This window comes from Schistocerca nitens, chromosome 6, assembly GCF_023898315.1.
Source record: "Schistocerca nitens isolate TAMUIC-IGC-003100 chromosome 6, iqSchNite1.1, whole genome shotgun sequence".
Taxonomy (NCBI): domain Eukaryota; kingdom Metazoa; phylum Arthropoda; class Insecta; order Orthoptera; family Acrididae; genus Schistocerca; species Schistocerca nitens.
This window is the reverse complement of record NC_064619.1, coordinates 54,451,748-54,467,980: the sequence shown is the minus strand read 5'-3', so window position 1 is coordinate 54,467,980 and position 16,233 is coordinate 54,451,748. Positions and strand designations below refer to the sequence as shown.

Below are 16,233 nucleotides of genomic sequence, written 5' to 3'. Positions count from 1 at the left end.
ACAACTACTCAATAAAAACACGCAGAACAGTATAGTGCAAAACATTAACGAAGCAGACGACAATGGCTATCTTGTACAACACAGTAATGTTGGCAGCAGTCGAAACTGCGTGCCTACCGAAGCCTCCCGACGTTTACCGACTTCTACAGATTCAGGACTAGGGAGAGGTCTGCCATCTAAAAGTTTACACACTGTATATTAGTCGGAGGCGACTTCAACCTACTTAGTATAGACTGGGATGCCTATGGATTCATTACAGGTGGTACAGACAAGCCGTCGTGTGAATTACTTTCGAACACATTATCCGAAAACTGTCTTGAGTAGCTAAATCGACAGCCAACGCGTAATGGAAATATTTTAGATCTGGTAGCCATGAACAGACCAGACCTCATCGACGGTGTCAGTGATGAGACAGGGATTAGTGATCATGATGTTGTCATTACGACTATGGTTACGAACGTTAAAAAGTCGGTCAAGAAGGCTAGGAGAGTATTCTTACTAGAGAGAGCAGATAAGCGGTTGTTAGCATCCTACTTAGTAAATGAATCGACTTCATTTACTTCCGGTACGATGGACATGGAACAATTATGGACAAATTTTGAACACATTGTAAATCATGCATTGGACAAGTATGTGCCAAAAAAGTGGGTTACGGACGGAAAAGATCCACCGTGGTTTAACAGCGCAATTCGGAGAAAGCTCAGGAAGCAAAGACAGTTGCACTCCCGGTACAAGAAAGATCGGGAGAATGAGGACAGGCAAAAGTTAGTAGAGATTCGTGCTGCTGTAAAAAGAGCGATGCGCGAAGCATTCAACCACTACCACCGTCATACCTTAGCAAAAGATCTTGCTGAAAACCCAAGGAAATTCTGATCTTACGTAAAATCGGTAAGCGGGTCGAAGGCTTCCATTCAGTCACTCACTGATCAGTCTGGCCTGCCAACGGAAGACGGCAAAACGAAAGCTGAAATTTTAAATTTAGCATTTGAGAAATCTTTCACGCAGGAGGATCGTACAGACATACCGCCGTTTGAGTCTCGTACAGATTCCCGTATTGAGGACATAGTGATAGACGTCCCTGGGGTTGTGAAGCAGCTGTATGGCTTGAAAATAAATAAATCGCCAGGTCCTGATGGGATTCCAATTCGATTTTACAGAGAGTACTCTACTGCATTGGCTCCTTACTTAGCTTGCATTTATCGCGAATCTCTTGCCCAACGTAAAGTGCCGAGCGGCTGGAAAAAAGCGCAGGTGACGCCCATATATATGAAGGGTAGAAGGACGGATCCTCAAAATTACAGACCAATATCCTTAAGATCGATTTGTTGCAGGATTCTCGGACATATTCTCAGTTCGAATATAATGAATTTCCTTGAGACAGAGAAGTTGCTGTCCATGCAACAGCACGGCTTTAGAAAGCATCGCTCCTGCGAATTGCAACTCGTCCTTTTTTCACATTACATCTTGCGAACCATGGATGAAGGGTATCAGACGGATGGCGTATTCCTTGACTTCCGGAAAGTGTTTGACGCGGTGCCCCACTGCAGACTCCTAACTAAGGTACGAGCATATGGGATTGGTTCCCAAGTATGTGAGTGGCTCGAAGACTTCTTAAGTAATAGAACCCAGTACGTTGTCCTCGATGGTGAGTATTCATCGGAGTGCCCCAGGGAAGTGTGGTAGGTCCACTGTTGTTTTCTATCTACATAAATGATCTTTTGGATAGGGTGGATAGCAGTGTGCGGCTGTTTGCTGATAATGCCGTGGTGTACGGGAAGGTGTCGTCGTTGAGTGACTGTAGGAGGATACAAGATGACTTGGACAGGATTTGTGATTGGTGTAAAGAATGGCAACTAACTCTAAATATAGATAAATGTAAATTAATGCAGATGAATAGGAAAAAGAATCCTGTAATGTTTGAATACGCCATTAGTAGTGTAGCGCTTGACACAGTCACCTCGATTAAGTATTTGGGCGTATCATTGCAGAGCGATATGAAGTGGGGCAAGCATGTAATGGCAGTTGTGGGGAAGGCGGATAGTCGTCTTCGGTTCATTGGTAGAATTTTGGGAAGATGTGGGTCATCTGTAAAGGAGACCGCTTATAAAACACTAATACGACCTATTCTTGAGTACTGCTCGAGTGTTTGGGACTCCTATCAGGTCGGATTGAGGGAGGACATAGAAGCAATTCAGAGGCGGGCTGCTAGATTTGTTACTGGTAGGTATGACCATCACGCGAGTGTTACGGAAATGCTTCAGGAACTTGGGTGGGAGTCTCTAGAGGAAAGGAGGCGTTCTTTTCGTGAATCGCTACTGAGGAAATTTAGAGAACCACCATTTGAGGCTGACTGCAGTACAATTTTACTGCCACCAACTTACATTTCGTGAAGACCACAAAGATAAAATAAGAGAGATTAGGGCTCGTAGAGAGGCATATAGGCAATCATTTTTTCCCCGTTCTGTTTGGGAGTGGAACAGGGAGAGAAGATGCTAGTTGTGGTACGAGGTACCCTCCGCCACGCACCGTATGGTGGATTGCGGAGACTAACCTGGGCAAGTAGCATCCCATAAAATGCACAATCACAGGTTCCAGATGATGGCATATCAGCCTCCGCCAAAGAAGAGCCCACGACCGACTAGCTGTCTTCGGCAGTGGGGACCCAATTTTAGAAGACGACAGGTTGCTGGAAAGAACCGTTACGGATTCTTATTCAATCCAGCTTCCAGGTCTGACTTTCAAAGGTCACGCATAATTTATACATGGCATCTCCTTGCTGGGGAATGTGTATTTAAAGAAGAGGCTACTATTCGTTAACGAGAACTGGGAACTGGCTGAAACTTGGAAATCATAGTGAGAAGAGTGGACTGTAATGATTATCATGAAACGGCCGTATCAGTAGTGTATAAACAGTGAAAAAGATAGAAAACGATACTATGTGAACTGTGAAATTATATCCTGTTTGAACTTTTGTAAGTTTCTTGGCCTGTTAGGCAACAAAATTAATAAATGCCGCTAATTAATGCGCGTCAGGTAGTTGAAAGTGAAAACGCGAAAACGCAAATCGAAGTGCAAAGTTATAAGCGTGCGCACGGTCCAAAGGGATTACGTTGTGTGTGCGTAGTCCAAAGAGATTACGTTTTATTTCACCGCTACGAGAAAGAATGCTTCAGGGAGCAGTTAGCAGAGCAGCGTACAGCAAGCAAGGTGAATTACTTGGAAGCAACACCTGTGACCCACACCAGCTGCAGTCCAACGTCAGAGAGCGGCGAACGGCAGGGATAGGCGTGTGTGGTCGATTGTGGCAGCCGAAGACACCAAACACGACAAAAACAATTCTGCAAGCAGCAGCATCGCGCCGGAGAGGAAGGTACCGTGTACGCTAATCACTTTATAGCTAGCGAGAGGAAGCTAGTATTGACAATCATAGGGATTTTTAAGAATATTGTTAAATTGTTTCTTAATAATATCTTTAATAACAAAATGTTGGGGGAAAGTAAAACACGATACAATCTTAGAAGCAGAGAGGCAGTGCAGCCTCAGGGTAATGAAATTGAAGAGGCAAGCCAATCACAGGGCGTGCCAGATGAAATTAGTAATATACACTCCTGGAAATGGAAAAAAGAACACATTGACACCGGTGTGTCAGACCCACCATACTTGCTCCGGACACTGCGAGAGGGCTGTACAAGCAATGATCACACGCACGGCACAGCGGACACACCAGGAACCGCGGTGTTGGCCGTCGAATGGCGCTAGCTGCGCAGCATTTGTGCACCGCCGCCGTCAGTGTCAGCCAGTTTGCCGTGGCATACGGAGCTCCATCGCAGTCTTTAACACTGGTAGCATGCCGCGACAGCGTGGACGTGAACCGTATGTGCAGTTGACGGACTTTGAGCGAGGGCGTATAGTGGGCATGCGGGAGGCCGGATGGACGTACCGCCGAATTGCTCAACACGTGGGGCGTGAGGTCTCCACAGTACATCGATGTTGTCGCCAGTGGTCGGCGGAAGGTGCACGTGCCCGTCGACCTGGGACCGGACCGCAGCGACGCACGGATGCACGCCAAGACCGTAGGATCCTACGCAGTGCCGTAGGGGACCGCACCGCCACTTCCCAGCAAATTAGGGACGCTGTTGCTCCTGGGGTATCGGCGAGGACCATTCGCAACCGTCTCCATGAAGCTGGGCTACGGTCCCGCACACCGTTAGGCCGTCTTCCGCTCACGCCCCAACATCGTGCAGGCCGCCTCCAGTGGTGTCGCGACAGGCGTGAATGGAGGGACGAATGGAGACGTGTCGTCTTCAGCGATGAGAGTCGCTTCTGCCTTGGTGCCAATGATGGTCGTATGCGTGTTTGGCGCCGTGCAGGTGAGCGCCACAATCAGGACTGCATACGACCGAGGCACACAGGGCCAACACCCGGCATCATGGTGTGGGGAGCGATCTCCTACACTGGCCGTACACCACTGGTGATCGTCGAGGGGACACTGAATAGTGCACGGTACATCCAAACCGTCATCGAACCCATCGTTCTACCATTCCAAGACCGGCAAGGGAACTTGCTGTTCCAACAGGACAATGCACGTCCGCATGTATCCCGTGCCACCCAACGTGCTCTAGAAGGTGTAAGTGAACTACCCTGGCCAGCAAGATCTCCAGATCTGTCCCCCATTGAGCATGTTTGGGACTGGATGAAGCGTCGTCTCACGCGGTCTGCACGTCCAGCACGAACGCTGGTCCAACTGAGGCGCCAGGTGGAAATGGCATGGCAAGCCGTTCCACAGGACTACATCCAGCATCTCTACGATCGTCTCCATGGGAGAATAGCAGCCTGCATTGCTGCGAAAGGTGGATATACACTGTACTAGTGCCGACATTGTGCATGCTCTGTTGCCTGTGTCTATGTGCCTGTGGTTCTGTCAGTGTGATCATGTGATGTATCTGACCCCAGGAATGTGTCAATAAAGTTTCCCCTTCCTGGGACAATGAATTCACGGTGTTCTTATTTCAATTTCCAGGAGTGTATATCGACCAACTGTTGCAACAGCCTCCATCCGAATTGGATGATGGGTTTACGAAAGCGAGCTGGTTAAGCCAGCATGGCCCTCCGACCCTTCTGTGGACGTCGCTCTTGCCCAGCACGCCTCTGGCGTCGTGTGGGCCGCAGAGCAGCACCACACAGAGGTGGGCGTCGCCCCCATAAGGGGGAAGGAGAATAGGAAACCGCTCAGCTACCACACCTTTTGGCGGGCGTCACAAACCGTCGATGCAACCTCTTCCTTTGCCAGCCGCAGTTACAACCAGTCTGCTCTCCACCACCTCAAAAGTAATACACTGTAGAACATGATGCAAGAGCCAGGAGGTTTCAATCGCACCATACGTGTGATCTTGAACGTGGTATTTTTGTGAAACAGACGCACTCAGTGGGCCAAAGAGCTGGATGTGAGCCACTATTTGCTGACGGTGTCATTTTGTCTAACCTTGTAGATGTAGATCAACCTAGCTGGCCACAGCATCTCTCTCCTACATCAGTTTCATGACACCACCACCATTGCTTCTCTGATACGTCTTGCAGTCGTCTGTTGCAAAGATAAGCCAAGCGGATCGCACCACTTATAGTTTTCTGCTGCGTTAACTTGAAAGCGAGACACTCAACTTTTCTCCCAGATTATTTGTGTTTCTCCGGTTATTGATAACTGTGTGATTTTCTTCCTTTATGAAGAAGACAAGGGATTTTGCGAGAAGATGTTCCGTTCGAATCATCATTTTCCCTCTACAAACACTCATCCGGTTTCTGTGGAGCCAAACAAAACGATTCGCGAGTTTGAGACTTTAGAATTATTTACCTGCGAGTGTCAAGGTATGGAAACAAAATGGCGACCATGTAAGGCTAGCAGACTCCCAGTGTTTGGCGTATAACCATATATTTTGTCAGTTATCTCGTATTTTTCCCATAATATTAAACTAATCACTCGCTGCTACCGCTAAAATATCTCCATAACAAAACATTAACTGAGTATGCGCTGTTGTGAACCTCCATGCGTGTTAAAATTATGTGGTGTCGTGGTTACGAATCCAGGAATCTTGCTCTTACTGAGTGATCTAGACATGGCTCTCTACCCACCTTCGCACCTTCAGTTCTACCACACTTCTTCCCCACTTTCCAAACTCTACATAAGCCCTTTTACACACTTTGCTGGTCTAGCACAACTGAAAGAAAGGAGCGTGCAACTTAAGGTTTTTTTCAAGAATGGAAATTTCATTTTGCAACAAAGACTGCATTGTTTCTTTCTGGAAACAGCTACATACACTATGTGATCAAAAGTATACGCACACCTGGCTGAAAATGACTTACAGGGTGTTTCAAAAATGACCGGTATATTTGAAACGGAAATAAAAACTAAACGAGCAGCGATAGAAATACAGCGTTTGTTGCAATATGCTTGGGACAACAGTACATTTTCAGGCGGACAAACTTTCGAAATTACAGTAGTTACAATTTTCAACAACAGATGGCGCTGCAAGTGATGTGAAAGATATAGACGACAACACAGTCTGTGGGTGCGCCAGTCTGTACGTCGTCTTTCTGCTGTAAGCGTGTGCTGTTCACAACGTGCAAGTGTGCTGTGGACGACATGGTTTATTCCTTAGAACAGAGGATTTTTCTGGTGTTGGAATTCCACCGCCTAGAACACAGTGTTGTTGCAACAAGACGAAGTTTTCAACGGAGGTTTAATGTAACCAAAGGACCGAAAAGCGATACAATAAAGGATCTGTTTGAAAATTTTCAACGGACTGGGAACGTGACAGATGAACGTGCTGGAAAGGTAGGGCGACCGCGTACGGCAATCACAGAGGGCAACGCGCAGCTAGTGCAGCAGGTGATCCAACAGCGGCCTCGGGTTTCCGTTCGCCGTGTTGCAGCTGCGGTTCAAATGACGCCAACGTCCACGTATCGTCTCATGCGCCAGAGTTTGCACCTCTATCCATACAAAATTCAAACGCGGCAACCCCTAAGCGCCGCTACCATTGCTGCACGAGAGACATTCGCTAACGATATAGTGCACAGGATTGATGACGGCGATATGCATATGGGCAGCATTTGGTTTACTGACGAAGCTTATTTTTACCTGGACGGCTTCGTCAATAAACAGAACTGGCGCATATGGGGAACCGAAAAGCCCCATGTTGCAGTCCCATCGTCCCTGCATCCTCAAAAAGTACTGGTCTGGGCCGCCATTTCTTCCAAAGGAATCATTGGCCCATTTTTCAGATCCGAAACGATTACTGCATCACGCTATCTGGACATTCTTAGTGAATTTGTGGCGGTACAAACTGCCTTAGACGACACTGCGAACACCTCGTGGTTTATGCAAGATGGTGCCGGGCCACATCGCACGGCCGACGTCTTTAATTTCCTGAATGAATATTTCGATGATCGTGTGATTGCTTTGGGCTATCCGAAACATACAGGAGGCGGCGTGGATTGGCCTCCCTATTCGCCAGACATGAACCCCTGTGACTTCTTTCTGTGGGGACACTTGAAAGACCAGGTGTACCGCCAGAATCCAGAAACAATTGAACAGCTGAAGCAGTACATCTCATCTGCATGTGAAGCCATTCCGCCAGACACGTTGTCAAAGGTTTCGGGTAATTTCATTCAGAGACTACGCCATATTATTGCTACGCATGGTGGATATGTGGAAAATATCGTACTATAGAGTTTCCCAGACCGCAGCGCCATCTGTTGTTGACAATTGTAACTACTGTAATTTCGAAAGTTTGTCTGCCTGAAAATGTACTGTTGTCCCAAGCATATTGCAACAAACGGCGGTGTATTTCTATCGCTGCTCGTTTAGTTTGTATTGCCGTTTCAAATATACCGGTCATTTTTTAAACACCCTGTACAAGTTCGTGATGTCCTCCATCGGTAATGCTGGAATGCAGTATCGTGTTGGTCCACCCTTAGCCTTGATGACAGCTTCCACTCTCGCAGGGATACGTTCAGTCAGGTGCTGGAAGGTTTCATGAAGAATGGCAACCCATTCTTCACGGAGTGCTGCGCAGAAGAGAGGTATCGATGTCGGCTGGTGAGGCCTGGCACGAAGTCGGCTTTCCAAAGCATCTCAAAGGTGTTATATAGGATTCAGGTGAGGACTGTGTACAGGACAGTTCATTGAAAATGGAAATGAAGTCCCATGCTTCTTTACAGAGCGTAGGGGAACGATGCGGGAGACCCGCACCGCCTTACTAGGCAAGGTCCTAATGGAGGTGGTTTGCCGTTGCCTTCCTCCGACCGCAATGGGGATGAATGATGATGATGAAGACGACACAACAACACCCAGTCATCTCGAGGCAGGAAAAATCCCTGACCCCGCCGGGAATCGAACCCGGGACCCCGTGCTCGGGAAGCGAGAACGCTACCGCGAGACCACGAGGGGCGGACCGGACGGTTCATTACAGGGATGTTATTGTCATGTAACCACCCCGCCACAGGCCATGCATTATGAACAGGTGCTCGATCGTGTTGAAAGATGCAATCGCCATCCCCGAATTTCTCTTCAACAGTGGGAAGCAAGACGCTGCTTAAAACATCAATGTCGGCCTGTGCTGTGATAGTGCCACGCAAAACAACAATGAGTGTAGGCCCCCTCCATGAGAAACACGACCACACCATAACACCACCGTCTACGAATTTTAGTGTTGGCACTAAACACGGTGGCAGATGACCTTCACCGGGCGTTCCCCATATCCACACCCTGCCATCGGATCGCCACATTGTGTACCGTGATTCGTCACTCGACACAACATTTTTCCTCTGTTCAATTGTCCAATGTTTCCGCTCCTTACACCAAGTGAGGCGTCTTTTGGTATTTACCGACGTGATTTGTGGCTTATGAGCAGCCGCTCGACCATGAAATCCAAGTTTTCTCACCCGCCGTCTAACTGCCATAGTACTTTCATTCGGAATTCCTGTGTGATGGTCTGGATAGATGTCGGCCTATTACACATTACGACCCTCTTCAACTGTCGGCGGTCTCTGTCAGTCAACAGACGAGGTCGGCCTGACCTCTTTTATGTTCTACGTGTCCCTTCAAGTTTCCACTTCACTATCACATCAGAAACAGTGGAAAAAAATGGCTCTGAACACTATGGGACTCAACTGCTGAGGTCATTAGTCCCCTAGAACTTAGAACTACTTAAACCTAACTAACCTAAGCACATCACAAACATCCATGCCCGAGGCAGGATTCGAACCTGCGACCGTAGTGGTCTTGCGGTTCCAGACTGCAGCGCCGTTAACCGCACGGCCACTTCGGCCGGCAGAAACAGTGGACCTATGGATGTTTAGCAATGTGGAAATCTCGCGAACAGACGTATGACACAAGTGATACCTAATCAAAAATGGTTCAAATGGCTCTAAGCACTGTGGGACTTGACATCTGAGGTCATCAGTCCCCTAGACTTAGAACTACTTAAACCTAACAAACCTAAGGACATCACACACATCCATGCCTGAGGCAGGATTCGAACCTGCGACCGTAGCAGCAGCGCGGTTCCAGTGTGAAACGCCTAGAACCGCTCGGTCACTGAGATCGGCGACACCTAATCCCCTGACCACATTCGCAGTCCGTGAGTTCTGCGGTGCGCCCCATTCTGCTTTCTCACGATGTCTAATGACAACTGCCGGCCGCGGTAGTCTCGCGGTTCTAGGCGCGCAGTCCGGAGCCGCGCGACTGCTACGGTCGCAGGTTCGAATCCTGCCTCGGGCATGGATGTGTGTTATGTCCTTAGGTTAGTTAGGTTTAACTAGTTCTAAGTTCTAGGGGACTGATGACCTAAGATGTTAAGTCCCATAGTGCTCAGAGCCATTTGAACCATTTGAATGACAACTAAGGTCTTCATAATGTGAAAATATTTTGTTGGCACCCATCCCCATAGGGAGAAATGATCATTATAATAAAATAAGAGAAATCAGAGCTCATACAGAAAGATTTATGTGTTCGTTTTCCCACCCTCTTTTCGAGATTGGAACGGTAGAGTAGAAGCTTAAAGGTGGTTCGATGAACACTGTGCCAGGCACTTAATTGTGAATTGCAGAATAATCATGTAGATGTAGATGTATGTTGGACACAAAGTATTCGGTGAACACATCTTCAAGGTTCCAGAATTGAGCCCCAATCCAGTGCATAGCGTCATTATTCCAGAAAGTTACATTCTACAAAAAAAAAAAAAAAAAAAAAAAACAGTTTCCTCTATCGCGAGCACAAAAGTTTTAATAAAGTATTACTAATACCACTGCAGCAATGGTATAGAAAAGTATGAGCTTAGAACATGACATCAAGGTCATGTTCAACATATGTTTGTGAAGCATAGGCGATGTGCGTTTCTTAGTGTTATATTCTAAATCTGTGTTTATAATCCGCAAGCCGCCTTACACTAAGTGATGTAAGATAGTTCTATTAAGAGTATTTATAGAAAATATTCTGATGAAGCTGGCAAAATGAGCATTTTTATCACAGCTTTCCCGATGCAGTTTGCCTCTGTAGTCAGCCATATTTCGCCATCATTTAAATTTCTTGTATCCAGTACCCGGTGTTCGTTGTGTGCAAATGTGCTTTTTGCGATGAAAACGATTCACTGAAATTAATCATATCCTTGGCCAAACAATTACTAATAAATCTATGTAACACGCCCTTCACAGGAAATTTGGAAATTTGTGGTAAGCTCTATGGGACCAAACTGCTGAGATCATCTGTCCCTAAGTTTACACACTACTTAATCTTACTTAAACTAGCTTACGCTAAGGACAACACACATACCCATGCCCGAGGGAGGACTCGAACCTCAAACGGGGGAAGCCGCGCGAACCGTGACAAGGCGCCACAGACCGCACGGCTACCCCGCGCGGCTCCCTCACAGGAAGACGTGGTGCGTATAATTTGAAGTTTTTAACTTTACTTAGTAAAAACAAACGTGAAAAGACGAACACTTAAATTTCGAAAATTACAGCATTTGCAATTAAGACATTCTCCTCAGTCGCATGGTGACAACACTGGAAATCCATATAGATTTCTGAAACCCCACAGAATGGCTGCTTCTCCCTGATCACCTGCAACCTTTGACCACAGACAAAGAAGAACTGTATTATTTACAATCAACATGGTACATAATATACCTTACGCCATATTCAGCAACCCTACACGCTGAAATCAAGTAGCAGAAACGTGAAAGAGGATAGGATAGCAGCTTTCCGAGTTCATCAAATAAGGTTGTTTCACCTCTGAGCTACTGTTGGCACAGATAAATGTTGGTAAGAAGTGGGGAACATAAATTGGTATTGCTGTAAAAAAGAGTAAATAAAATAACTGTTACAAAGAAGGTGAGTTCTTCATATTCATTGTAGAAGTGGAAGTAAGATGGTTGGCGAAAAATACTGAGCAGAGGTGCAGAAATCACAACTAACTAACGTACGTCTTTAGTGTGGAGGGGTACGTGTTTGATGACTGCTGTATCCTGGGGTGCTGGGGTGTACGCACGCCATCCTGCAATACAGTCAGGTCTGACTGGTTGCCTACCAGGCAGATGTCAACATCAACATCTCTATCGTCCGCTTGCGGAAGGTTCCACTCTGACTGTCGGCATCATCATAGCCACATTTGGTGCCAAAGTCACTGCACTATTTTCCTACATATGTCACACGTCTGAAACACGAGAGGGTCATGTACTCTTCCACTCTGCCAGTATTTAGGAGGCCACATGGGCCCAAGCCAGTAGCTCAAGTTGCAGAGCCATTTCCTCTTACAGTTCCTCTTCAGTGAGCTACATCCACATTCAATGAGCTGCCGTGCTGTGGCCATTAAGAAACCATCAGTGGACCATCCAGCTTTCGCCATCAACAAATGTTTGTTTCTAACTTTGGTCTTAAGTGATTATCTATCTCTCTTAATTTGAACTTCGCATCTAAGTAATCCGTTACCTCTCTTACTTTGGTCTTTGTCTCCAAGCGACCATTTAAGACTCTTATATTTGACTATATGGAAAAAGGGAGTGTTTGAATCTGGTGTTCGGGGATTATGTCTACATAATCATATCTGGACTTGCGTGATTCACATTCAGAGTTTCACACGATCTAGAGTGAATGCACAGTGACTTTGCTAAATGCGTTGATTTTAGTGGGACTGTACCAATCCAACTAGGCGGAACTGCGTGGTTGGCTCGGCCTCTTCACACATACGTTGAATATATATTACACAATGAGTTACAAAGAACACCACAATGGCATAATTTGGATTTCCACCCACACAGTTTATAAAAATTCTTTCCTAAATCCAAAATTTATTTTGGACAGAATATGCACGAAGAGACAACCCGCCAGGGTAGCCGAGAGCGGTAATGCGCTGCTTCCTGTACTCGGGTGAGCGCGCCGGCCCCGGATCGAATCCGCCTGGCGGATTAACGACGAGGACCGGTGAGCCGGCCAGCCTGGATGTGGTTTTTCGGCGGTTTTCCACATCCAGCTAGGTGAATACCGGGCTGATGCCCACGTTCCGCCTCAGTTACACACGCCGCAGACATCTGAAAACACGTCCGCACTATTTCACGATTCACAGTAGATGCAGACAGTTGGGGCACACTGATTCTGTCCTGGGGTGTACGGGGTGGCGGCAGGGTGGCGGCCGTCCCTAAAACTAACATTGCTAAATCTGTTGTAACCACGGCGACCCTACGATCGCTGCGGTACTATGGTGTAAGCGAAAGAAAGAAAGAGAGATGCATGAAGAGACAAGAACTTAACCAAACGTCAACCAAATTGATTTTAATTAAGAATTATTGTCTCTTTAAGTAAAGACATATGACAGGGGACAGTCAGACTGGTATCCCATTGCTGTCCAGAGTGTCTGCAGACACGTCTTCGGCCTGGAATCTTATTGACTGGAGCATAATTGTCTTCAGTGGTGACTCCCGCTTCGAATTAAGCCCTGGTGACCAGCGAAGACGTTTCCAGAGACGCCCCAGTCAGCGAGGGATGGCAACCTGACTGTCGCCTCTATACGCCCGACGATCAGGACTGACGGTCTGGTGGCCATTTCACTTCATAGCAGGGCCCCTTCAGTTGCCATCCGCCGCAACCTTACAGCAAAGCCGTACTTATACAGTGTTATATGCCCCTTTTTGTTCCCTTTCATGGCAGGCTATCCTGGTCTTACATTTCAGCAAGACGATGACCGCCAACACATGGCGAGAGTTTGTACCTTCTTGCCAAACCCTACATTGACCAGCAAGGACATCGGACCTCTCCCCAATTGAGAACGTTAGGAGCGTTATAGGCAGTGCCCTCAAACCAGCTCGGGATTTTGGCGATCTAACATGTCAATTGTACAGAATTTGGTACGATGTCCCTAAGGAGGACAACCAACAACTATATCGATTAGTGCCAGGCCGAATTACTGTTTGCATAAGTGACACAGGTGTATATATATATATATATATATATATATATATATATATATATATATATATATATATATATATATGACAGTTTCACTGGCTTGCTCAACCTTTGAAGAGACGCTTAAACGTAAGATTTAAACGTGAACACCAGTCGGGGGATAATCATTAAGACTGCTCCGACTGGATGACCGCTCCCCCCAAACCCCCTCAAGACAGAAGAAGGGGCGATCCATGATGGCGTAGCTTGTGAGCAGCATGTCGCCCAAACCCTCAGACATCATTGCCAACACATCACGTGGCCGAGTGGACCAAGCTTCAGACTCACACATGTTAATAAAACGTATGATGAGGTACAGGGAATCGAATCCGGGCCCTTTGGCAACCATTTTTCTTGTGTTTTTTCTCTTCCTGATTCTCGGTCGTTTTCTTCTGAAGCTCTATGCGTCTAATATTTCTGAAACTGAAATTGTTTGCCTGTACATGCACATCACATCTACCGATTTCCGCCCTATTCTAACAATTCCTTCGTGGTGCGTCTTTTTTGTCCTACAGAGTATGTGTTGTTAACTAACGATTTTATTTATTTCATTGTTAGTTATAGGAATCTGATGCGCCTTCGTAGCCGAGGTCACTACCGCACGTCTGCGCGGTGGCGTTCGACTCGGAAGATGAGCCAGTTCGAATCCTGGCGGTGCAAAATTTTCGCTGTCAGTGTTCAGCCGACCAGACGAGGAGAAGTGGCGGCCTGAGGTTTCCGATCCCAGTCTTTGGGTCAGTACCCCGCATTAGAGTCCAAACCTCCACACAATGTCTCAGGAAGAGAGTATCTGTGACCCTGTTGACTGTGATCCGTCCGTCGGATGGGACGCTGAGCTCGGAGCGCCCTCGGAGATATTCGCAGGAGTAGGCTGTGTGTCGGCACCAGATTTCACCCTCTCCCTCCCCTTCATCCAGAACAACACAAACTCAACTCTGCGCTGTTCAAGCGCTCCTCACAGTCATCAGCAGGACACAGATACACGCTTGATACTTGATAACAGGTCAGAGGAAGGCAACTCCAGACCACCTTCACTAGGACATTGCATGAGCGGCGATGCAGGAGTCCTGCATTAGCTCCCATACACTCATCCCGTGAGAACAGGTCCACCTTTTGATAGGAATTTTCTTATGACAGCAATCTGTGTACGTAGAAAATGTCCTGCTTTTCATGTGAATGGTATAGATGAACAAAACAAAGCAAAAGGAAAACCATCCGAGTGTAAAGCTTGCCTAAATTGGAGACGACTTGAGGTTGGGACTAAAAGTTCTTTCATGCACCTATTATAGAACACAAAAAAATTATTTCACCTCTATGTTGTAATTTCGTCTTGAAGAATCAGTCTGCGAAGGCTGTTCTACGAGAAGCATTCTGCTATTAGTACCTTTGAATGAAATTTCCCTTTAGTAGTGAAGAAAAGTAGTAAGCTGGAATCTTTGCTTGTCCTAAGATGACAGTTGGAAAAAAAGGTGCATGGACTGCTTTCATATCTGTTACCAAAAACTGTGCAGGAAAAAGAAGCGTTTAAATTGCAAAAACACTGCCAAAACAATCTTAGAAAACTTCAAGAGGTTGTCTTGTAACATGAGTCCACTTCTTACACACACACATATTGACTACTTACCTGACGATCTATGAAATTATAGTAAAGAGCAAGAAGAAGTCTTTCACTGGGAGATTAAGGCGATCAAGAAGAGGCACCAGTTAAGATGGAATGAAGGTATGAGTTGCGACTATTGTTTTAGGTTTTGAAGAGGAGCATTAAATGAATATTGTGCTAGGAAATCAAAAAAGAGAACCTTTGATAATTAAGTGTAACGGAGTACTCGCAATGCTGCGACGAGAACCGTTTGTAGTTTTTTTTTGTACATGCCTAAATAATAAAGACCTTGATTGATATTTTATTTTAATATTTTTAGTCCCATTACTTAAAAAAAAGCACTCCGTCTTCAGGCCACGCGTGGCCTACGGGGACCATCCGACCGCCGTGTCATCCTCCGAGGAGGATGCAGATAGGGGTGTGGCGTGAGCACACCGCTCTCCCGGTCCTTATGATGGTAGTCTTGACCGAAGCCGCTACTGTTCGGTCGAGTACCTCCTCAGTTGGCAACACGAGGCTGAGTGCACCTCGAAAAAAGGCAACAGCGCATGGCAGCTGGATGGTCACCCATCCAAGTGCTGGACACGCCCAACAGCGCTTAACTTCGGTGATCTCACGGGAGCCACTGCAAGGCCATTGCCCAGTCCCATTACTTAAATCTTTAAAATACGAGACCTTATTCGGTGAAAACACGTGATGTGATAGTATAAAATGAAAGTAACTTTCTGAATCAGCATTACAAATTAGTTCTAGAACACTTATTTTGGAGCAATCATCTGAAAAAAAATTGAAGCTGCACGCTTGTGTTATTGTTGACCTCTTTAGCAGAGTTATCTGAATTATTACCCTACACTACAGAACCTATGAAGTCATCTAGTGTACTGCCGAGTAAAAGACATCTGGCAATGGTGTATTCTTGTGTGCAAAGGCGGGAAATAAGAAAGCTGGGAGTATACAAAACCATTCAGTCGTAGCCGATGCACCATGAGACTCTAAATCGACTGTGAGAGCACGCAAAAAAAGAAAGAAACAGAATTCTCATCAGTATCCTACATCTGTTTATGTCGTATGATGTTTGATGCAGTGATGATTTGGAGATAGGAGATACCTTTATTAGTAGATTATCATCACTAGCCAGA

At 46.4% G+C, this 16,233-nt stretch overlaps 1 protein-coding gene across 1 annotated transcript in view; it reads left to right on the top strand.

Annotated features, from left to right (window-relative positions):
• The window catches only part of LOC126263228 (pickpocket protein 28-like), a 200,097-nt gene extending 194,892 nt beyond the window's left edge, over window positions 1-5,205 (top strand). Inside the window, exon 9 of the mRNA XM_049960311.1 lies at window positions 5,021-5,205. Coding sequence (XP_049816268.1) covers window positions 5,021-5,205 — 185 coding nt within the window. The remainder of the gene's footprint in view (window positions 1-5,020) is intronic.
• The last annotated feature ends 11,028 nt before the right edge of the window (window positions 5,206-16,233 follow it).